Genomic DNA, 22,808 nt, shown 5'->3' on the forward strand with positions numbered 1-22,808 from the left:
AAGCAAGCAAAACCCCACAACTCAACAACTGTCAAACCACACGTGTGTTGATTACCAGCGGGGCTCTCAGCCGTAGGGCTAACCACTATACTGTATAAAGGTCTGGCTGACTGGCCGGCTCTGTACTAGACAGACAAGCGGGAGTCAACCAGACTTCCTCTCGCGCATTCCGAGAGCGTAATTCCGATGAGTGCATTCCGAAGGGTACGTCCCGATGGCGAGACTGTTGAGCGCAAAGAGCATCCATGGCTCGCCGTATTTGGCGAGGAAGTTGGGCTTTTTATCGTGCTTTGATGATTTCATCGTGTTCGCGGGCAGGTGAGCCCCGGGAGAGTGAAGTCCAGTCCACGGCTAGCAGCTTTCGACGCCGTATCACAAGCACGTGATTAAAACATGCCCAAGCTGGGTCCAAGCATGTTGGACACTGGCGTCAAGCATCGTCAGGTCGAGCGGCGTGCGCGGATTTTCAAGGCCATCACATCACATCACAATATAAAACATGAACATCAACATCAATATCATTCCGATATAAACTTATCCCAGTGCTCTCGCGCCAAACCAAAGAAACCCTAGATTGGTAAAATGAAGAATGCGCCCGAGAGGGGCTACCGGGGTATAATTATTCCAAAAAAAAAAAAAAAAAAAAAAGGGGGCCGCAGAAACAACCGAAAAGACAGAGATCCCAGTAAGGAAAGTCTCAGTCCATATAGTGCGCCATTATCTCCCAGAAGATCCCAAGGCCAGGCCGGCCATTTTCCCCAATCCATAGACACGTGGCTCATCATAAGAAAGTATAAACACAAATAACGCCATGCAGCGAAAGAGACCGAGATGCAAAGGCGAGGAAGTAGTCATACATCCAGAAACGAAGAGAGAAGTAAGGCACAAACCGAGGGACTGCTGCGCAAGTCTCCTAGTATGAATGCAAGGTATGCAATAAGAAACAAGAACGGCGCCGAAGCACTAGAAGCGGACCCAAAGCAGGGCTAGAAGTATTCGAATCGACTTAGGCCGCTGCGCTCAGCACGGCGGGATCCAACGTCCCTCCAAGACTCTCCATCGTTTTATCCAAGGTGTCGAGATCCATCATGGCGCTATCAGGATAGAACAACATCATGTCGTCACTATCCATTGGCGGCAGCTCAACACCCAGATTCTGCAAATCCTCGGAGAGCTGAGCGTCAAGCGGTAGCGGATCTCCATTCAGCGCAGCCACCCATGCATTCGGCATATCCACATCCTTGATATCGATGTTGATCTGGAGATTGTCGTTCTCGGAGATATCGGACTGGCGGGTGGACGGCGTATCCTTTGAAGACGAATCGGGGGTGTTGATTGGAGAACTCGGCCGAGAACGAAGAGCCCAAGAGTTGTCCTCGTCCTTGAGATCCAGCGTGGTAAACGGCGCATTCGCATCGAGCACGCAGTAAATGTCGTCATAAGAGAAATCGAACAGAGACGTTGGGATAAGCGGCTGTAGCTCCTCCTCCTTTTCCGGCTCAGGCACAGCGGCGACCTCGGGCTCCTTTGGCGCGGGCTTGGTGACGCTTGCAGGAGTGGCTTTGCCAGGCACTCCCGTGCTAGGCGTTGCGACCTTGGCAGTAGTCTGTGGAGTCCTAAGGAGATTAGTGGATGGCGAGTTCTTGATTCCGGGCTGTGTTGGAACCCGCGACATAGGTGTGGCTGCGGCTGGCGGCCCAGCAGGCGTCGCGGCAGTCTGCGACATGCTCGGAGTTTGTCCAGACTTTCCTGGCTGAAGCGGCGCACGAGGGGCTGCCGATGCCGATGCCGGTTTGATAACACGATTTGCAGCCGCTGAGTCGGCCTTTGGTCGGCCTGTCTTTACATCCACTTCCGTGAGATCAGCCATCGACTCAAGAACGAACTGTAGTGGGTCATCAATCCTAGCGTGCGCCTGGCTAATATGCGCCTCCAGCTCGGCTTGCGTGTCGAATCCGCGAATGGCATACTCGCAGTCCGTACTCTTGCATCGGAAGGTTGGTTTCTGCACCGCAGGCTTCTCGGGCGGTGGCTGTCTCTTGAGCTCCGGAGAACCGCCCTTGCCCGAGCTAATACGTGGAGAAGGTTTCGAACCAGGAGTCGGCATCTGACTAGTGGGGTCCATCTTCTGCCTCTTCTTCTCCGGTAGGGCTAGGTGTGTGAGTGGCTTTGCGCCTTCGAAGTATGTGGGTGCTCCGCTAGGAGACTGCCCCCCAATAGGGAACGGTGGTTGTGATGTGACAGGCGCTGGTGGAGCCTTCTGCTGTCGCTGCTGCTGCTCCATAATTTTGAGATTGGCAGCGTTGAGTTGAGGGGGTTTTGCACCTTGGTTCTGAGCCTGAGCAGCTTGGGGTTGCTGTTGACTCTGTGGTGGTGCATTGCCTTGACCTTGCTGACTTTGCGACATCCTTGACATGACCTTGCTAACGAAGCTGAGTATATGGCGAATATTCTGCCTGAACTCGGCTTCTGATATGGTGAGGTCGGAATGAAGGGTACCGTCTGCGGGGTTCATTTGCCTCAGCAACAAGATGCGGGCCTTGATGACAGTTCGTGCAACGTTCTCGGAGTCTCCTCCCTCATAACCGGCAAGGAATATTCGGAGAGCCTGTTCCACTTTCTTGATGTGCTGAATCTTCTCCTTGATGGTGTGCTGCAGCTGCGACCGTGTCTCCGGCGAGATGTGGACAGGCTGGCCTCGTGGGAGCTTCTGATCCTCCTCATTGATCATGAGTCTGTACTTCTTCTCTCGCGCCGGATCCTTCAATCGGGCCTGAAGCTCCTCCTGACTGGGTAGAGAACGTTGTTGCGCCTTGTTATTCGACGCGTCTTGAGCCTTCAACAAGTGTGCGCGCATGGCTGGAGTAAGCTTGGAAATTTGCTCCTGCGTGAGGTTGAGTCCTTGCTGGGATCTCGACGGAACCATGGCGGGCGCCTGCGGGGCTGCGTTGGAGGCTTGTACTTCGGTGCTTCCGTCGGCCATCTCCTCGTTCGGTCGCTTCACGCCTTTACTCAAGTTGTTCGGTCCACTAGGCTGGGCGGGTTGCGAGGGATGTGGTGGCTGTTGTGGCTGGCTCACCGGCTTTGGTTGGGGGACGGCTTGAGCAGGTTGGGGTTTCGCAGTGGGCGGACGAGAGCCTTGCGGCATCTGACCCGGCATGGCCGGAGGCGGTTGTGGACCTTGATTTCGTTGCTGAGCTTGCATGTTGTTGAGCATTTGCTGCTGCTGTTGTCTCCTTTGATTCATCCTGTGGTTGAAGATGAAGGTCCGTAGCTGGTCGTCGCTAACGTTGGCTTGCTGCGGAGGCAATTTCTGTCGGAACATCTGGATCTCCTGGGGGCTGATTTGAATGGGCCCCATATTCTGCATATTTGGTGGCGGTTGCGGTGTTCGAGCAGGCATAGAGTTAGGGGTCATGTGGGCTGGCGCCGCAATGCCGCCCATGTTATTCTGTTGCTGAGGACGTCCGGGTCCCATGCCATTCTGCTGTTGTTGCTGTTGTTGCTGTAGCTGCTGTTGTTGCTGCTGCTGTTGTTGCTGTTGCTGTTGCTGTTGCCGCATCAAATCCTGAAAGTGTAGCACCTGAAGGAGGAGAAGCTTCTGACTGTCGACACCGGGCATAAGCGCCGGATTTTGGCTTGCCCAGTGCTTGAGCTGGGCCCATGTCTTGACGTTCTCGGGGAGACTGTTCCGTATTCCCTGGTTTAGGACGCTGAGGGGGAACAGCTTGCCGTCCGTGACCGCTATGATGCCAGGATTTTGCTGGAGCACTTGCTGAGCATTAGCAAGACGCTGTTGGGGCGGCAACCCCGGACGCTGACCCATTGCCATCTGCTGGCCACCCATACCGTTAGGTGTCTGCTGTCCCAGGTTCATCCCCGGCCGCATGCTACCCATAGGGCCGCCGTTCATCATCTGTCCCATTTGAAGTGCCTGTGCCGGATTCATCATCATGTTTGGTTGGCCGGGAGTGGGCTGCCCGCCCTGAAAGCCAACATTGTGCATGGCGTTATTTCGGCGCACCTGCGTCATGTAGTTCTGCAGAAGGGAGCGGAACTGGGGCTCAGGGAGCTTGAGCAATTGTTGCTTAGCCACCGGGTCGAGGTCCATGGGCATCATGCTCATTCGGGCCTGCTCGGTCAATGGCTGGCCTTGCGCGGCCACAGCGGCTCGTTGCTGAGCCTCACGCATCAGCTGGGTTGCAAGCTGAGGATCGACTTGGCCCTGACTTTGTGGTGTCATTTGAGGGACATGGGCCTGCGGACGTTGCTGCGGTGTCGTCGGCCCGGGCTGGCCTGGAATATTTAACGGCCGGGTGAGCATTGGCATTGTTGCGGGACTTTGGGTGCCAGGTGGCAGATTGAGACCACCAAGCTGACCCTGGAGCATTTGATTGGGATTCCGTTGCTGTTGCTGCTGCTGCTGCTGCTGCTGTTGTTGTTGCTGCTGCTGCTGCTGTTGTTGTTGCTGTTGTTGCTGCTGCATTTGCTGGGCACGGGCTGCTTGGGCTTGGGCCTGTGCCTGCGCTTGCCGAGCAATGTTGGCTTGATTCTGGAGTGCGGCAGCGTGAGCAGCCTGGCGCTGGGCCATGGCAGCGTTCTGCGGCTGTCCCTGTTGCGCGTTCTGCCCCGGGAACGCGACCATTTGCGCGCCATTCGAGTTGTTGCTAGCCGGGACGACCTGTTGCCCTTGGTTTTGGACCTGGATCGCCTCAATCTGTTGGTTTGCCAAGGCGTTGAAGTCAAAGTCCTGGTTGGGCTGGCGTTGGTTCATGTTCATCTGCTGGTTCTGCATCTGATTCATTTGGCCCGGCTGCTGCGCTGCTCCGCCCATCTGGTTGACCTGGTTCTGGCCTTGAAGAGCTGCTATTTGAGCTGCGTTGATTTTTCCGCTCTTTACAAGCTCCTCCGCCTGCTGTCGATATTTCCACAAGAGAGGGTTGATACCCCTCTGCTGCATCGCCTGACGCCTCTCTTCCGGCCACGTTGCGACTTCCTGTTGGATTTGTTGTCGTTGTTCGTTACTCGAATTCTGCATTAACTTGTGAGCGAGCCGGAGGAGGAGAGCATTATCTATGCGCGGTTGTTGCGGTTGAGGTTGAGGTTGCGGTTGCGGTTGCGGTTGCGGTTGCCCTGGTTGCATGTTGGGCTGGTTGGGCTGGTTAGGACCATTCACACCCATAGAAGACTGGCTTTGTGACATAGGAAGCGAGGAGACCTGCATAGGTTGCCGGAGTTGAGGATTCGGGAACCCTGGGGGAAATTGCTGCTGCTGCTGCTGTTGTGGGGTATTCTGTCGAGCTTGGGGGTTCTGCTGTCCCATCATGCCCATTTGCACAGCATTCATGGCGGCCATAGGGTTGTTCGGGTTGCCTTGCATACCCTGAAGCTGCTGCTGGCGGAGGCTCTGCATGGCGTACATCTTCTGCCTCATTTGGGTGCTATACTGGTCTTTCGTCTGAGAAGTCGAGAAGGTCTGGGTCTCGAATTGTATCGACATGCGCAGCGCTTCTTGTTCGCTGAGCTCGGGCTTCAGCAGCCGGTACGAGGTGAAGAACTGGAATGCGACGGTTCCGCGCTCCTCTGGGGGCACGGATTGCTGCCATCCGGGTTGTGCTTTCGACTGCTGGGTCCGGTAATGTCGGAGGAAGCTCTGCTGAATGGTGCCGGCGCGGTTGGCCGCCATCATGTTGGGGAAGTTCGGGTTGTTCATGGCGAACGAGGCCGCCTACACGGCGGAGAGGCTGGTGGGAGCGATGTCGAGGAAGCGGTCGACTGCCGCGCTGGGAATCACGCTACTGCAATCATGCAGAGCGTGCTCGTATGGGCCGAGGAATGTCGAGCGTTGCGTCGAGCCGTGGTGGGGGGGAGCGACGGAAGGAGCGCTCGGGACGGGCGCCGAGTGAAGGCTGAGAGCGAGCGGCGACGGTTCTGGTTTGCGTCGACGTGTGCAGCCAACAAAGAGAGCAGAGCGACGGTCAAGGTGCGCTCTGCATTCGAGCCGCCGAGTGAGGCGTGCAGCGGGTGTGCGGCGACGGGGGCAGGCTCGAGGGCGGATTCTGCGCGCTGCAGATCTGCAGCGAGGCACTATAAGAGGCGGAGAGGGCGGTATATGGCGTCGAATCCGGAAAACGCCCGAAATTCGAATGTGCGGCTCCGAGGGTGTGTGCAGCGAGCGCGGTGCTGCGGCAGCCCTTCGTCTCGACGGCGAGGGGCAGGAGCCTGGGGGGGAGGGCGCGGGAGAGAGTGGTTTGGGGACGGTGAGAGGTGTGCGTTGGAGTTGATGGGATGGCGGAGCCCTGGAAGCCAGCAGGCGGCTGCAGCGACCTGTGGGCCACAGATCACCGGGATCCACCCTGCCTAGCGCGAAAGACGTAGACTAACGTTGACGACGCCCGCGCGACAAACGACGTGAAGCTGCTGCCGCTTTTCTTCGAGGGGGGTTCGGAGCGCTGCCCGCACTGTGGTTTTGCAGCTCGAACCTCAGCGAGCGAGCGCTGCGAGGGCTGCTTATTGCGCCGTCCGCCAGGGCAGGCGTGACTGTTACAGGTCATGTCCGCAGGGCAAGCGCACCCCCGGTCGCGGCTTCCCAGAAGAGATCACGGACGCCTCACTAGCCTCTCGTCAAATCTACCCGCTGCCACGCCCACGCCCGCCTGTTGGCAAAGTCGCACCGCCTGCTGCCACGACGGCTTGCCCTCCGCCATTTTTCACTCACGCCGCTCCGCAGCGACGAAGTGAAAGGGCCGCCGCTGGAGCCTTTGCGCGCTGCGGGGTGCTCGGCGCTTGAATGCTGGTTTCATCTTGGAGCGTCGTTCCAGCGCGGCTCCCGATTCGTCGACTCGATAATATGGCTGCAAAAGAACTCGACGCCACCTGTAAACAGACGTATCTTGCACATCCCTCGATATCCCCGCCCGCAGCGCCCATCGCGCCATCAAGCCCGCTGCGTATTGCGGCTAGCCAATTCCGTCGCCGCTCCCGCCTGGTCTGGTGACGACTCGGATGGGGGCAACCTCTCTCAACCACGCATTGCCAGTCAATTTGTTCTCCGACGCGCACGACGGCAGACCGACGGCGACGGAAACAGCGAGGCATTTTCGCAGCTCAGCGGACACGAGTCCCCTCCTGCCCTCCTGCATTTGCCTTTTCTCCGTAAAAATAGACCCCTCTGTCATCCGCAGGCTGGCACGGCGGGCAGCTCCAACTCCGGTGCCAATCACACCGCGGGCACGGCATCGCAAGCCGTTTGTTCCCCCCTTGCCTCCTACTTATTCGCAATGAGTCCTCTCCTATCTCCATCACTCTGCGGCCCTCCAGGCTAGCCTTTGATAACTCGATCCGCCGTTGGGCTAGAGCGACGCCAACCGCCTATGGTCGCTGGCACTGTCGCGGCTTACTGTTTAGACCGCCACGTCCATCAAAGGCAAGCCCAGTGTCACTCTATCATTCTGGAGCGACCTGATGATTCCTTTTCCCATCTACCGGCGCCTGGAACACACACTGTAAGTCTCGTGGCTTTCACGCTCTTGTTCCCCCTTCTCGTTCCCTTGTGGTGTTCACAGTCCGAGCTTTCGAATCTGCATTTGAACCCCGGCGATCCTTCCTTCCAAAAGCTTGGCGCCTTAAGCCATGATCCCTGCCGCTTGCCGCCATGATCGCCGGGCAAGCTCGCTGTTCCTGGATCGTCCATCTTGATAACCTTTCCTTGCCTGCCGCCTTTCGTCTCTGTAGTGGTGAATCAACACCACCAACATCTCGATAAGCCAGCGCGTAGTGCTGCGTGGAGTTTTTTTCCAGGCTGCTGAGCGGCAAGATAGCTTTGTCATCTTAGCCGTCAGTCCGCGGTCCTGCAGCATGGCATACGTGGTAGCCGCCGGGATAGTTTCGGATCGACTGGGTGAAACCCACCTCCGGGCCCAGCGCCCTCTTTTGGCGCGATCGATCTCGAATGGAACGTCAAAGGATTGTTCTGGGGGTGTTTGGACAGGGGGTCAACTACGCGTTGCAGACTTTGGAAGTTCAAACGTGCGTAGCGTTTCTAGCGGGTAGGGTGGTTACTGTATAGGGGTCGGGCTGTATGCATGCAATGCAGGCCTCGACGCTCTGTAATGTCCCATCGGGAAGTGTGTCGAACACAGCGATAGGGTCGAGGGCTGAAAGAACGGCGCAATGTCACAGGACCCGTGCAGGTGAGCCTGCCTAAGTATTGCTAGTGCCAAGACCCAGCCATTTATGGGCCTCTACGGTTGGCTATGCTCTGATCTCAGAGCGATAGAGCCACAGTACATGTGCGTGAAATGAACCAGATATGAAGATGATGACTATTTAATCCTCCGGGGGGCTTAACTCTTTCCTTCGGTGTCAACGCTAGCTCTACGTTGAAGACCACTCTACACCTCCTATTCCCACGAAAATCCACCACCTTTTCTAGGTATTCACACTGCAAAGCCTATACCAAAATCGTTTCTCCTTCTTGGCCAGACTCTCCGCGATGATGCAATATTGCGACAACGCAGTTCTCCATGTAGTGAACACTTGCGGTAGATTCATCGATAAAGTGAGGCCTTGAGCAATGTCTTCATAAATTGGGAAATTCGCTAACGTCCGAGAAACAAAAGAAAGGCGGTCATCCTAGTGAGTGGCATGCACAGCATGGAAAAGGTCTCCAACGTCGTGCATTGTTGGTCCTGGATTTGGTGAAGATGATAGTTCCAGGAGACTAGCGAGTAATCATATTGTTAGTATAGAGGAAAGCTGATCTTTGACGGGACGGAGCGAGCCAGTGTGAATGTCTTAGCATAATAGCCGCTGGAACAGACCTAATATGGGTTGCCCTTTCTTGTTCTTTCCTGAGGGTTACAGGAAAGAGGAAAATCGCCGAATAGGCACCAAACTGATGTCACAGATTTAGGTTACGAGGATGCCATAGATTGAAAGGAACAAGAGGAGTGAGTCTTAGTGCAGCAGGCACAGCATTCATCGATGCATGACGATTGGCAAGGCGATCCACATGTGCTTGACTTGATTGATATGGCTTGGCCGACGAGGGATCCACCCCAACTATGATACATTTGGTCCCGCAGCTCGAGCCATTCTATGCATTTGTTCCACCCTCCGATGAAAGAGATCTTGTTTGGCGAAGAGCTGTCGTTTACTTGGAGCCGAGGGCGCGGGCTCGCTCGTCTTCGATCCTCTGGTAGAAAGCATCGCGGTGGCGGACGGCGGGGACGTGATAGCCTTGGAAAGTCAGTCGATATAGAACCCAACAGTACCGGATGCACAGGTCGATGAATAGTCGGGTTTGCTTTCACGTACCGTACCAGAAAGCATAGCCGGCCGCTATTCCGAGGCCTGTCCGTTCAGTCAGCCGAGCTCGACAGCGCGCCTCTACAGCCATAGGAGCGCATGTAAAGCCTAAAAATGCTTCGCAAATAGTACAAGGGCCCGCGTACCGAGGGAAACGGAGATGTCAAGGACAACTGCTCTTCGGAGCATCTGCATCAGTCGTTAGCTCCCTGTGGCCGGACGCGCCCGGAGGGGTCCAATGGCGATACATACACCAGTAATGGGCTTGATGGCCATTTTCAAGTCGGTTTTCGCTGAGCGGAGAGGGTTGTGGTTCGGGTTGCGAGATCGGGCAGCTGGTGAAGGACAGTGGAGCTGGTTTGACGTTCGATGCTCGGATGATGTGAAAAGGGATTATGTAATCCGCCAAGAACCGGCCGACCCGCGCTTTGGGAACAGCTCCCTCAAAGACCAGAGACCTCACTTTCTCCAGGTGAAGGCCAGCGCCGACACAATACGAACACCCGCAGAGTCACCACCGGCCAGAATCGCGGGACGCCGCACCAACGCCGTGCGCGAGCTCTGCCCCTCTGGAAGCTCTCTCACCTGGAACAACCAACCTCCGACTTCGCGCGCCGCAGACGACATACCTACATAACGATTACGAGCCATACGCAGGCTTATGCCCGGACTGATCTCTCCCTCGAGTGCCGCCAGTGTCGGTGCTGTCGCAGGCATGAAGAGGGCATACGCCGCGGAGTCGGTACCGACGTACGGAGAGCCGCATCCTAAGAAGCGCAAGGTCGTCCACAAGCTACACCACACACAACCCATTCAACAGATTGTCGAGCCGGTCAGCGCCGAGATTGACCCTACGGGCGAGAGCAAAGACTTCTTCGATCATCAGCTGCTGCGCGCAATCGCGCTAGAATGCAAAGGCGTAGGGTTCGATGGCGCGCGGCCAGAGGTGCTGGAGCAGTTTCGGGCGCTGGTTGACAGTTGTATGGCATCACTCAGCCGGCAAGAGCAGGGCATCATAGCCTGAGTGAACTACACGTTGCTAACTAGCTGTAGACATGATGAATCTCCTCGGCGATGTCCGCAAATCCATGACCAGCGCGCGGCGCACCGAACCCGTACCACACGACTGGGTCTATGCTCTGGCCCGCGATGGGTTCACCGGCTCATCATCACTCGAACAGCATCTCGACACAGGCGAAGTCCCGCCCTCATTATTGCAACCGACCCTCTTCTCCTCAGTTCCCGAGCATGACCCAGTAGCCGAGATCGACGAGATAATAGGCCCAGACCTATCCGGTAGGCCAGACAAGGAGAGCAGGACATACATCCCAAAGCACTTTCCACCATTTCCACCGAAACATACCTACGTGGCTACGCCCGTATTTACACAGCGTGAGACCGATCCGCGAAAGATCAGAGAGAAGGCGACGGACGAGGGCATCGAGGCTGAGAAAAGTCTGAGAAAGCTTATGGCGAAGCAAAAGGAGGGCTTGCAAAAACAGAAAGCCGGCAAGCGGAAGAGGAGCCAGCGCATGAAGGAAAGTGACAAGCTCTGGCAGGAAGCCATGGAGGATGTGCTCAAAGACGAAGCAGAGGCCGACGAGAAGGCCAGGCTGCGGCAGGAAGACGAAGACGAGTGGGAAGGAGTTGCGCTGCAGCCCAGGTCAGAACGGAAAGTCAACCTGGAGGAAGGCGTGCACGTCAACTACGACCGCAAGTTCTGGAGAAAGTCAGCGAGAGGGGTGTGAGGATCCGACAACGTCGCAACAAGGATGGCGCCAGCAGTATTTGGTCGGTCGCGATGTTTTCTCAAACTTTTGCACAGCATTTCAGCGAGGCGTTCTTGGGTACACATGCATTTTGGCCAGGACTAGTGAGCATTTCGGAGGCGTTCACAAACTGGCCCTGCTCTGTAGTTGTCTTACTACCACGACGCCAGGCATTGCTATTGCCTCGCCTCGAGCTTGAATTAACCAATTCGCATCTATCTAGACGAAAGAAATCTTGATGTGATGCGGTTTCATATCGTACACCTCTCTCGTGACTCTTACGCCTTCTCCTTCCCCTCCTGCCCCGCTCTCCAGTCCTCCCAAGCCGTAGTCTCAACGTGCAGCCCATTCGCACACCTAACACATAAGTCAGCTCCTCTATTAACAATCCCATCCACGCCAAGCCTTCCACCACGCACAACCATTCCAAACCGGAAAGAGCCAAAAAACTTACTCCCTAAACAACCGCACCACGGGCTCACAAACAATAATCGGCCTAAGGCCCTTCTGCTTCGGCCGCTCCGAATTGCATTTATACTGCACCATCTCTTTCAAGGCGCAGTCGGCTAGGTTGACGGGCGGGCGCCGCGGTTTGCCCGAGGGCAGCGTGTTTATCTCGTGCTGCAGGGCGGAGAGCGGGACTTGGGGTATTGGTGGCGCCATCGCAAAGCAAGTGCGAGCTGAGCGGGGAATATCTCGATGAGGAAACAGGAGCTGAGCCGATAGATTGGGAGAGAGAGAAAGATGACGGATGCAAGTGGTGGTGGTGGTGCGAAGCGATTGGGTGAGAGGTTGTTGAAGGAAGTTGAGGTTGAGGGGTTGAGCGATGTTCGTCCGTCTATGCGAATGCCCAAGTTTACGTGAACAATGAAAGTTGACGGAATCGCAGCTTCTCCGCTCGCTACGAGAGCTCGCACTGCCTCAGAAGGAAAGAGAAGTTTTCGGGATCCCGGAATTGGACGCTTTACTCCCTCCACCGCCGCCGCAACAGCAGAAGAACCAGCCTCACCCGGAACCACCAAGGACTGCAGCGGACGATGAGCTCTGGGATCCAAACGCGCGACCCGCTCAAGCACCGCTGCCTCAGCCTCAGCATCCACCAGCCACGACGGTGCAGAGGAAAGAAAAGAAAGCTGGGGGAGGAGGAGGAGCAGTCCTAGAGCTCATCTCCCCACCACCCACACACCACCCTTCCGGCGCCGGTAAAACATCCCTAATCTACCTCCTCACCGCCCTCGCCATCCTCCCCTCCTCTCTCTGCTCCATCGCCCTCGGTGGTCACAATGCAGCCGTCATCCTCATCGACCCGCTCTCGCACATCAGCATCCCGCGTCTCGCATCCATCACACTATCCCTCATCACCCGCAAACTCCAAGAAGCAGGAAAAGAGCCCCTCCACCCAGAGCTCCAAACCCAAGCCAAAGCCCTACTAAAAACAAGCCTCCTGCACGTCCACATCCTGCGCCCCTCATCGTGGCCCAGCCTGCTCGCCACTCTACGCACACTCCCAGAGCACCTCTTTGACGCCTCGCGACACCGCAGTATGCACCGACGCATCCACTCTATCGTCCTCGAAGACCTCTCCAGCTTCACGTCCCAGATCCGGAACAACACCACCACCACCTCCCCTACCACTCCAAACCCCTCGCAAACCCTCCTCTCCGCCGCCTCAGCCAGCTTAACCACCCAGCTAGACCGCCTCTCCGCGCTGCTCAGCTGCGCCGTCATACTTACCAGCCACTCCGCGTCGGCCACGCACTTCCGCCCCGCGGTCCCGACGGCGTGGCCGCAGGGCATGCGCGTCACGCGGCTTGCGGTGCGGCGCGTCGAGGTGCTGAAGTTTGCGCCGGGGGTAAGCGTCGAGGACGCAGAGGCAGAGCGGCGGCAGCGCTGGGAGATTGTTGCAAGAGGGAGGTTTGAGGCGTGGAGGGTTGGGCATGGGGCGGGGGAGAGCGAGGGGTTTGTGTTTCGGGTGGGAAAGGGGGTGGAGATTGAGAGGAGTGAGGAGAGTATGAGGATGTAGGGTGAGGGGATGGATGGATGGGAAGGAGGATGGAAGGCGTTTTGTTGCGTTTGTGGAGATAGATACCCGGATACAGATGTCTTCGCACTTAGCGGGGAGGATAAGATCGATGGACATGTTCGCGGTGTGGATGTGCCTAAGGGGGTATTGATCGGATGTTATGACATGGTATGGTATGATACACAAGAAAATACACCTCTTCCCGGTAGGTCCCTGTAATGCATACATATGCGACGCTTGCAGCCGTAGACGCTGAATATCGTACACCCCAAACCCTTCTTCTATACACTTCGCGAAGACAGCCCCAGATCCGCCCGTTATTTTATGTCCCCTCTACCACATCAGCTCCTCCCCTTCACCTCTAACTCCCTCACGCATCATCCCTACGCATCCCGTCCCCAAAGCTCCCTCCTCCTCCCCCTATCCTCCCTCGCCGTCCGTCTCCTAACCCCCCACCTCGCCCTACTCCTCTCATGCTCACTCTCCACCCGCTCCGCCTTCCCCTCATTCTTCGCCACCAACCCCACAAAAAACTGGCTGCACCCAAACTTCTCCGCCAGCCTCACCCTCGTCCACCTCTCCGGATCCTCCCTCCTCAGCCTCTGAATCTCCACGATATCCGCATCAGTGAGGTGGTATTTCTTATCGTACGGAATTCGCACAGGCGGCGGGAGGCCCGCCGAGGGCCGCGGCGGCAGGAAAGACGGCGCGCTGAGCGGCGTGCCGGGCGCGGCGACGGCGGGCGAGGCGGTGCGGTGTGCGGTCTGCGTGGCGGCGGTTTGGAAGGCGGCGTAGAGCTGGCGGCGGCGGTCGTCTTTGGGGAGGAATTTCAGCGGCGTGTGGTAGACGCTTGGGGCGGAGGAGGGCGGGTTGAAGATGAGGGTTGGTTGGGACCGGTCGGGGGTGTAGGATGGGGCCGCGGGCAGGTTGAGCAGCTTCTTGTGCCGGCGGGTTGTCGATTCGTGGCGGCGTTGGGGGAGGGGGAGGAAAGAGGGTTGCCGGTTTCTGATGCATATTCGCGCGAGAGGTTTACATGTCGACATTATGTGGTTGGGGAGCTGGGGGGAGGATGCGTGATGGGGTGGTTGAAGGGTCCAAGGAGAGAGTTAGTTTTTGGTCGGAAGCGGTTTTTCCGGCCGACGCCAGCTGATTGGTCAATGGCTGGCTCATTCTATCACGACTCAGAATGAGCGGAAAAAAGACACAGTAGTAGTGGGGGCATACAGAAGATCTCATTCGGGTTTTTACATCCTTTGCGTGTGTCCGTCTGTAGAGAGCATTCTAATGTTCCCTAGCACAGCTTGACCCAACACGCAACGCGTTCTCATCACCCCTTAGGCACGCTTGAGCTCTCCCGCGACGTAGTGCAGGTAAGCTCCCAGCAGCTTCGTCCCCTCAATATAATTCCTCTTATCCAACTTCTCATTAATCGAATGCGCCGCATCTGTCGAGCTCCCCATCGGCAACAGCAACACATTCTTGCCCAGCTCCTCCTGGAACGTCAGTGTAACGGGGATACTGCCACCCTCCCTCGTCATATCTGGCTTAACGCCAAACACCCTCTCGACAGCCTTTGCCGCAGCAGTGTAGTTGGGGTGGTTAGTGTCCTCAACCCACCACTTGCCGCAGTGCACGGTATTTAGCTTCATCTTGTTCTTAGATTTGAGCTTTGCGAATTCGTCGTTGACGTGCTTCTCCACGAGCTTGTTGACGGCGTCGATTTCCATGTCGGGGACTGTGCGGATGGAAAACTTGCCGATGACTTTGGCGGGGATGACGGTCTTTGCTCCCGGGGTGTAGAAGGCGCCTTCGATACCGTGTAGTGAGAGCGATGGGTACCGCATCTTGTGCTTGAGCGCATCGTCCTTGTTATCGAAGATGGATACTTCGTTGCCGAGCGACTCGTGCAAGTCTTGCATAGTGAAGGCGATTGGAGGGTACAACGCAGCTTCCTCGTCGGTCATAGGAGCCACTAGGTCGTCGATGCCCTTGATTAGGATCTTACCATCAGGATCCACAAGGGAGTTCATGATGCGGACTAGGTCAGTCATAGGCTCGTGGGTTGTGCCGCCATATACGCCAGAGTGCAGGTCCTGTCCGGGCCCAGAGACCTCGACGGCGTAGTAGTTGCAGCCGCGGACGCCATACGTCAAGCAGGGCTTCTCTGTGCCCAGCCAATAGTTGTCCGAGATGCAGACCGCGTCGGCTTCCTTGAAGAAACCCTTCGCTTCCGCGCGAATCGTCTCATCCAGCCCCTCTGACCCGTTCTCCTCCATGCCCTCGAAGCACATGATCAGATTGACCGGAACCTCTACGCCGGCCTTCTGGTGTGCCTCAATCGCGTTAAGCCAGCCGAGAACTGGTCCCTTATCGTCCGTCGAACCGCGTCCATACATGCGGCCCTTGTCGTCAATGCTCAGCTTGAATGGATCGGTCGCCCAGCCGTCCGACTTCTGCGCAGGCTGTACATCGTAGTGGCCGTAGATGAGAATATTCGGCTTCTTGGGGTCGTTGCCGTATCGGCCGAGGAGGCAGGGCGGGAGGTCGAGGTGCTCGCGGCCAGGCTGCTTTCCGAGCTCGCGCAGCTCTACTGTACCACCGAGTGCTTTGATCTGGTCGGCGAGCCAATGGCCCATCTGTCGTTCAGCGATTAGCTTACATCGCTCGTCTCCCATTCTATTGGCAAGATCCCACCTTCACGACGTCCTTCCTCCGCTCATCTTCAGAGCTGATGCTCGGAATAGCCACAGCCTCCTTCAGCCTATCGACGAACGTCTCCTGCAGCTTATCTACCTGCTCGAAAAACGGCACGAGGTGAGGCATTGCGTCGTACGGGGCGTATAGGTATGGCCAAACTTTGTCAGGAGGGCGATGTTTTGGTGTCGTCGAAGCAAACGTTCGGGTAGGACGAGGATTGAAGCAGTTGTGACGAACTGTTGGCGCGGTTATTTGCGGCGGCGAGGCAAAGCGAGCTGTGGATAATCGGGAAGGTGAATAATGTGCCTGCGCCGCTCTCCGATGCAGCAAGACGCTGCGGGGCAGGCGGGGCATATTTGTGGTTGCAGGAAACGTCACACGCGACGACCTGATCCGTGAACCATGGCCCAAGCTCCCTCCGCTGCAACGATGGCCTACCTTCAACAGGTGACATTCACCGTCAATCAACACATCATCTCACGAGCGGCACTCCAAGTCTGAAAATTGTTGCTTGATTCCCCGCGCCCGACAGAAAGGCGACCAACCAGCTATGCAGAGTATATACATCTCCGCGAAAACGGCAAATTGAAACGCTCCATACAAGCTCATGCCCAAGGAAATATCCATCGCGATCGATCATGCCATAAAAAACCACATTAGTCAGACCTGGTAGGGAAAATGCCGAGGCAGGGAGAAAACTAGTAGTACATAGGAATGAATGCTCGAAATGCTCTAGAGGACATTACCGGGCATGAAATGCCATAGAAAAGCAGAAGAGGAGAAAAGATAAAAAGCACAAAACGTCCCCGTCTACCGTACATACTCTATGTCTCGGTCGGGCTGAGCACGTCTTCCCTGGGCGGCAGATCCTGTGCCCTCTTGTCGTCAGCCTTCTCTCCACTAAAATCCGGCTCTTTGAACAGTGGGTTATCGGCTGTAGGTTTCTCGAGAGGCTGCTCAGTCGGCGTAGGCTCCTTGCTCTTCGCCTCAGAGGTGCCATCCTTACCGCTTAACTGATCAAGCCCATGCGGCGAGCTGCCTCCACTAGGCGGCAAGTGATGGTGAAGCGCTGACTCCGGGCGGGGAATCGAGTGTTCCGGCAATGCCCTCAATGGAACTTTCGGGTGGTTGGGACTCTTCAGATGCTCGAATTCGAGGAGTGAGGATCGCCGAAGCTGTTCGAGCCTCTCCTCGGGGTTCTTAAAGTTGAATTGAAGTTAGCTTTTGTCTGCGCAGAGGCGATAAGATATGTGTGAATTCCAATAATTATGCGGAAGTCGCGGCAACGCTTGATACATCAGATGCAGAAGGTGATGGAGCGTTGAAGCCAGGGAAATGCGTAGGCGGATTATCAAGGAGAGCCGGATCGGTCAAAGACATCAAAGGGGCTCCACGAGGGCTGATGCCGCTTCGAGGATGAGGCTTGGGTGGACTGGGTGGACTCTTGGTCGTGTCGATCTTTTGTGGAGGCTCTGTGGGTTGAGCCTTTGGAGGGGCTGCAGGGGTTTCCTTTGCAGGTGCAGGCGCCTGCGAAGGAGTAGCAATAGCTGTAGCAGTAGAAGCTGTCGATTCGCGACGAGGACCACGAAAATCTGACTCGCTAACAGAGGAAAAACCGCATCGCGGACATACCCATTCTGGTTGATCAGGAACGCCTTCTGCAGCTGGGAGCTCACGCGCCTCATCCCTCTCCTCGCCCCAAAACGAGGGTCGTTTGATGGGCGCAGGAGTCACCGGCAGACTCGGTCGCTCTATCGCAGTGGGGAAGTCGGTGAGGATCAGACTCTCGCGACGTTCCTTCCGGCTGATAGAGGGAGAGAATACCTCGTCTGAACCGGTCACTTGGTGGAGGACCCGGGGCTCACCACGTCGAGCCTGTGAATCCATGATAGCGCGGACATACGTGTCGATTCCAGGCACGCTGTCCCACGCGTTCACGCTGCTCTGCTGGAAGGCTTGCCATTGCTCCTCAGCGGTCCTTGGCGAAGAAGCGCGTTCAGGACTGCCCAGTGCAGGCGCAGCTGTTTCAGGCTTTGCCCCTCCGTCGTCCTCAAAATGAACAGTAGAAAAGGGGTGTATCGGCGACGGCCCAGTTGGAGCCGGCGCTACCGGAGCTGGTGCAGGCATAGGTTCAGGTGGAAGATCTTCAGCAAACACTCGGGTGGCTTTCGGACGGTCTGGTTCTCGCTCCCACGGGAAGATGGGTTTCGGCGGCTCAGCGGGCTTCGGTTTTGATTCGGGCACCTCATACCACATGTCCCTTGGAGGCTCTGGATACGCCTCTGGAGCTTGGAAAAGGTTGTGGCTGTCGCTGAACGTGTACGTCTGGGTTGGGAAGTGTTCGGCTTCTGGCTTCGATTCCACGGGAGGTTCAGATCTAGTGAATCAGCGAATGCTACAAGGGAACGCATCGGACTCACCTCGTCGCGTCCCATTCCACCTGTGGAGCGGAGAACCTCCGCTGCTCAGCAGTAGGCATCGGCTCTGTCACACCTTGGTCAATATTCTCTGCCTCTTCACCGGGCTCGGATAGGGGAGCTTCTGTGGTAGTCATGGGGGCCTCGGGCTCGACCACGATCTCAGGTACGGAGGTAATGTGCTGCGTCGAAGCGGTGCCAAAGTCTGCACTGGTCGTCTCACCATGCACATGCTGTTGGACGACCGAAGAAGTGCGTCCAGTGTCCAATACTGACTGAGACGCAGCGGCGGCCTGCTTCAGGTGCCTGTCATACACAGCCCACCACCGAGCCAGAAGCTCATTGTAGACGCCGGATCCGCGAGGGCCCGTCCGTCCGACGGTCCACGGCTTGTCCTTGCCAATGAAATGAACAGCGCTGATGTCCCTCTTGTAGTAGCGGTATGCTGGTTCCCACTGATATTGCGCACTCGGCGTGCAGTTGTAGGTGAAGCTCAAGCGGTGCCAATTGCGGTGCTCGTAGTACTGGTTCAGCAGGCCCTGATCGGCGCCGTCAAAGCTGTCACCGCTTGCGGCCATGGTCTGCAATGCCCAGTACTCGCCCATGTCCGGGGTTATAGCCATGACGCCGGTATTGAAGGCGTCTGGCCAGCCGACATCTGGTGCGGCGGCAAAGGGCGCTTCGAGGTCGAAAAGCTCGTCCAGAGCTCGCAGGGCGACGACGTCGGAGTCGAGGTAGACAATCTTTCGAAATTGCGTCTGTCTCCACAGCGCAATCTTGGTGAAGGCGTTCACGAGGTCTGGGCGACCCATGAGGAACAGGTTGGCCGGATTGGGGTTCCGTACGCGATCGACCGGTATCAGATAGTCGTACAGAGACTTGAGCTCGGCAATAGTGTCGGCGGACAGCGTGTCCAGCGTGACGAGGACAGCGAGCTTCTTCTTGGTCCCCGCATCGCGCAAGGAATGGGCGAGAACGGCGGCGCCTGGCACATTGGGTCAGCCAAGCTTTCAAGCGTCTTCTGGCGCAGTGGGAAGTCTTTTGCAGGGCTATTTGAGCGCAGAAATGCGGAAAAGGCCAGTCCTCGACCAATTGATGGAAGGGCTCGAGTACATACCTGGGAGATAGGAATCGCTCATGAGGAGCTGCAGGGCGGTCAGCTATCGCGTGGCTTGTGTGACAAAGGAACTTACCGTGCAGTACGCATCTTCCAGCGGCCTCGCCATGGTGGCTCTGGCAGGAAATTGAAAGAAAGACAAGAGGACGCAAGGTGCCTCGAAGAGAGGAAAGATAGGTGGGCCACGCCGGCTGTAGCAGGTGACAGCTTCCCCGCAACAACAGCTATAAGCGCGTGCAGTTGCGTCTTGCGGCGATCACTGACGCAAAGGACCGAAAGCGAGTGGTGCTGCGGCGGCCGAGCTCGCTAGCTTAAAAGAAGGGCATATCCACAAACGGGACGCTGATAACGAGGATCGTGAATGCCCGCAGAGGTGAATTGAGGGCACTGCAGCGCGATTCTCGAGGGTTGACGGGAAGGTGACCCGTAAATCGAGTCGTGCCATGGAAACCGCCCGCTTCGTCGGCAGACCGTGAGCTTGGAGCTTGGGCCACCCACGCGACGCCAGGCCAATTGGGGCGCTAGCGCTACCACAACCGTCGCAAGCGCCTCGATTCCGCCGCGGCGGGGCTGCCCCGTTCCTCCATTCTCTATATTTCATCTCTCAACCGTTTTCCACCACCTCCTTTCCGCACGCCATCATGCAAATTTGCCGTCCCTTTCCTTCTTCGCCGCGTTCCCATCCTCCCAGCCCATGTCAGCGTGCCCAGCATCGAGAGCTGCATGCGGCAAATCCCCCTCTCCCGACTTTTCATCAGGTCAGCTTGGCAGTGTCAAATTTCCCAGATTGGTTACCACTCACACGGTACTTTCCTTTGGGCATTCCATAGACGGACTGCCAGCTCTTAATGCTCCCGAGGCCCTGCCCCGCTTTCGTCTTTCCTGTATGTCCATCATGCGACACACGATCCGTCAACTCGGTTTCGCTGTTCCGTTTCGTTCAAATTCTCGAAAACCAAACTCAAATGCCAATTTGGATTAGTAGAGTGCGAAGAGAAGGAAATTAGCACATCGTGAGGCGATTGACCCGAATTCAATACTGCTGGTCGCGTTGACGGACGCGAGAAAGATGACTGTCTGTGCCTGTGGCGTAAGTGAACTGGTTGACCTCATGTGTAACTCTTCCACACAAGGAACAGAGCTTGTGTCCATTGCACAGGGCAATGCCGTCGAGGTCACCGTGTGCTAAGTCACCCCGGGGAATCACGCTTCATGACCTACCTTGACGTGGAATCCTCTCTATGCTTTACTCGCAGCTGTCGAAGAATGTCGAGTCTACCTACTTGTCGCAGAGGACCTGGTCAATGAGCAAATCGTGGGCGAGTATGGGCTCTCGGACTTAAGACTGGCCCGACAGTACCCTAGCCCCAGCCGTCTCGGCCAACGAGACGATTTCCAGGAAGCCAACAACCGCGGTAATAGATGATGCGAAGAGACTCAGCACAGCGGAAATTTTGCACTCTACTGGAACCCTGAAATCCTTTCGAAAAATTTTGGTGGTCATCAAGACGGACGAGCTTGCCAACTTTCGCGCCTATCTCGACTATGAAACATATGACGAACTCTAGCTTGGGTCCCGATTAGCGTATCAGGATATCCATTTGGACAACAGCTTCGCTTTCGGGCTCCGTGTACACGATGTGGCCTAGCCGTCCGGCCTCTCGACTTTGCGCTTCAAGATCGAGCCAAAGGTCTAATGGCCGGCTCAACTACCTCTGAGCGAGGCTCCTCTCCGTTTCAACTTGTTTGGAACGAACGAGTGTCCAGATGTGTATCACCTCCTGTGGCTGACTGATAGCAAGGCTGTGGCTTGATGTTCGCTTGCTACTAAGCTTCTCTAGGCAAGCCTCATCTGAGCCGATGCGCCCAACGCCAACCATTCTCACCACCATGTTCCACATGTCGGAGCCATCGCACGCGCCGAACTTCTAGCCCTGCTCTCCATTGCTAATGGCTGGAGTCCCGCGTATTCGTTATCAGTCATTCACGGAATCAACAGGTCGATCATGAGGAGCTCCGACTGAACCCTCCCATGGGCCAATGACGGGAGGAATCAACCGCCAGGCCACGCTTTTACGGGACGAATTTGTGTGGGGTATCTCGTGTTAAGCATTTTCTCGAGGCATGTCAGTCTAGCGAGCCGTCGGTAACCCGTTGTGGGTCCCAGCATACCATTCCTATGGTAAGGCTGAGCCAGTTGACAGTCGAGTTTCACACGGGTCGGTCAAGGCTGGCTGCTCTTGCTCGGACACTGCTTGCCATGTACCAATGCCTACATCTCTTGCCCCTGCCCTGGGGATATTTAACCATGCATTTCCCTTCCCTTGTGCCCCAGCAACAGCGGTCACTCACTTTCTCTACACCTGGGCATCTAAACACACACTCTTTTGAAGACATGCTGTTCTCCTACGATCTTTATGGCATTCCACCGTCGGGCTTCGACCCAGAACGGTCATTCGTTCGATCGCACTTCCTCCCACCTGTCGTCCTGGCGATCATCCGCGCTACAATAGCACTCTACTGCTTCACCACCATCATCGTTTGCTACAGCTGGCTGGCCCACAACCAGTCCACGACCAATCTCCAAGACGTCAACATCTCGTCCTACACAATCATAACTGGCTCCAATGGCATCGGTCAATCTTTCAGCTTCTTCACCTACCTTACCTACTGGTCGCTCGGCTTCTACTTTCTCTTCGCATCGATGCACACCTTCCAGTACGCATACAGACGAACAACATGGCTGCACGCCTGGCCGCGACCACTACAGCTCCTACATTCATTCTACTACAGCACCGTCACTTGCTTTCCATTCCTCGTCTCTATCGTCTTCTGGTGCACGATGTACAGTGGCCCCTGGCCTGAGCACCGCTTCGAACAATGGATCAACATCTCCGTACACGGTCTCAACTCTCTCTTCGCCATCGTCGAAATCGTACTCCCTGCCACCGCACCACCGCCCTGGACACACATCTCGATATTGCTCGTTGTGTTGAGCATGTATCTAGGGTTAGCATATCTGACGCGGTTCACCGGCGGGTTTTACGTGTATGAGTGGATGAATCCAGCGCATGGGTGGGTCAGTATCGTTGTGCATATCGCTTGTTATACCGCCGGCATTCTGTGCATTTTTGTGCTGGTGCAGGGAGTGATTAGGCTGAGGAATAAGTTAGCGGCAAGGGGCAAGGAGTATGAGGACGGTAAAGAGATTATCAGGCTTGCGGATGGGTCGAAAGTGGACGTTTCGTCAAAGGAGGTCTATGTGGTCGATACCTATTCTGTTCGGGTTGTTTAGGGGCATGATGACGCTCTTCGTTACTTTGTGTCGCCCTTTCTCACACTCGTTTATCTTTTATTTTACATTGCACTATGTATAAGAGTTAACTCCCGTCTACCTCTTAGAGAACCTCTAGAAACCTTTTAGATGGTGCAATACTCTCTAAGTGCGGCGTGGCAGAGTGAGGAGCTGCAGACAT

The 22,808-nt window shown here is 56.3% G+C and overlaps 9 protein-coding genes across 9 annotated transcripts; 3 read left to right on the forward strand and 6 right to left on the reverse strand.

The window, feature by feature from the left end:
- Window positions 1–1,006: 1,006 nt before the first annotated feature.
- BU26DRAFT_426729 (uncharacterized protein) lies at window positions 1,007–5,686 on the reverse strand (the record flags this gene model as incomplete). The annotated part of the gene is made up of 1 exon (XM_033823691.1): window positions 1,007–5,686. The coding sequence occupies one exon, from the start codon at window positions 5,684–5,686 to the stop codon at window positions 1,007–1,009; it is 4,680 nt and encodes a 1,559-aa protein (XP_033684456.1).
- A 3,468-nt stretch (window positions 5,687–9,154) lies between these two features.
- BU26DRAFT_565101 (cytochrome c oxidase family protein-like protein) lies at window positions 9,155–9,585 on the reverse strand (the record flags this gene model as incomplete). The annotated part of the gene is made up of 4 exons (XM_033833354.1): window positions 9,155–9,240; window positions 9,319–9,354; window positions 9,456–9,498; window positions 9,562–9,585. 4 exons carry the CDS (start codon window positions 9,583–9,585, stop codon window positions 9,155–9,157), a joined length of 189 nt encoding a protein of 62 aa, XP_033684457.1.
- Window positions 9,586–9,774: 189 nt separating this feature from the next.
- Window positions 9,775–11,357, forward strand: BU26DRAFT_484869 (uncharacterized protein). The gene is made up of 2 exons (XM_033825869.1): window positions 9,775–10,289; window positions 10,363–11,357. Exons 1-2 carry the CDS (start codon window positions 9,971–9,973, stop codon window positions 11,055–11,057), a joined length of 1,014 nt encoding a protein of 337 aa, XP_033684458.1. The 5' UTR covers window positions 9,775–9,970; the 3' UTR covers window positions 11,058–11,357.
- On the reverse strand, window positions 11,148–12,204 carry BU26DRAFT_519514 (uncharacterized protein). Its single transcript, XM_033829071.1, has 2 exons — window positions 11,533–12,204; window positions 11,148–11,435 (listed from the first exon to the last, which is right to left on the reverse strand). The coding sequence occupies exons 1-2, from the start codon at window positions 11,739–11,741 to the stop codon at window positions 11,357–11,359; spliced, it is 288 nt and encodes a 95-aa protein (XP_033684459.1). The 5' UTR covers window positions 11,742–12,204; the 3' UTR covers window positions 11,148–11,356.
- Window positions 11,383–13,101, forward strand: BU26DRAFT_484873 (uncharacterized protein; the record flags this gene model as incomplete). The annotated part of the gene is made up of 2 exons (XM_033825870.1): window positions 11,383–11,910; window positions 12,182–13,101. The coding sequence occupies exons 1-2, from the start codon at window positions 11,823–11,825 to the stop codon at window positions 13,099–13,101; spliced, it is 1,008 nt and encodes a 335-aa protein (XP_033684460.1). The 5' UTR covers window positions 11,383–11,822.
- A 350-nt stretch (window positions 13,102–13,451) lies between these two features.
- Window positions 13,452–14,404, reverse strand: BU26DRAFT_318381 (uncharacterized protein). The gene is made up of 2 exons (XM_033822008.1): window positions 14,326–14,404; window positions 13,452–14,272 (listed from the first exon to the last, which is right to left on the reverse strand). Exon 2 carries the CDS (start codon window positions 14,142–14,144, stop codon window positions 13,485–13,487), a length of 660 nt encoding a protein of 219 aa, XP_033684461.1. The 5' UTR covers window positions 14,145–14,272; window positions 14,326–14,404; the 3' UTR covers window positions 13,452–13,484.
- Window positions 14,405–14,435: 31 nt separating this feature from the next.
- On the reverse strand, window positions 14,436–15,924 carry BU26DRAFT_427018 (CNDP dipeptidase; the record flags this gene model as incomplete). The annotated part of the gene is made up of 2 exons (XM_033823712.1): window positions 14,436–15,737; window positions 15,796–15,924. 2 exons carry the CDS (start codon window positions 15,922–15,924, stop codon window positions 14,436–14,438), a joined length of 1,431 nt encoding a protein of 476 aa, XP_033684462.1.
- Window positions 15,925–16,931: 1,007 nt separating this feature from the next.
- On the reverse strand, window positions 16,932–19,539 carry BU26DRAFT_318430 (glycosyltransferase family 8 protein). Its single transcript, XM_033822009.1, has 4 exons — window positions 19,409–19,539; window positions 19,333–19,360; window positions 18,219–19,200; window positions 16,932–18,175 (listed from the first exon to the last, which is right to left on the reverse strand). Exons 1-4 carry the CDS (start codon window positions 19,439–19,441, stop codon window positions 17,065–17,067), a joined length of 2,154 nt encoding a protein of 717 aa, XP_033684463.1. The 5' UTR covers window positions 19,442–19,539; the 3' UTR covers window positions 16,932–17,064.
- Window positions 19,540–21,727: 2,188 nt separating this feature from the next.
- On the forward strand, window positions 21,728–22,627 carry BU26DRAFT_426775 (uncharacterized protein; the record flags this gene model as incomplete). Its single annotated transcript, XM_033823697.1, has 1 exon — window positions 21,728–22,627. The coding sequence occupies one exon, from the start codon at window positions 21,728–21,730 to the stop codon at window positions 22,625–22,627; it is 900 nt and encodes a 299-aa protein (XP_033684464.1).
- Between the last annotated feature and the right edge of the window lie 181 nt (window positions 22,628–22,808).

Source organism: Trematosphaeria pertusa (genome assembly GCF_010094035.1).
Source record: "Trematosphaeria pertusa strain CBS 122368 unplaced genomic scaffold BU26scaffold_7, whole genome shotgun sequence".
Lineage (NCBI taxonomy): Eukaryota > Fungi > Ascomycota > Dothideomycetes > Pleosporales > Trematosphaeriaceae > Trematosphaeria > Trematosphaeria pertusa.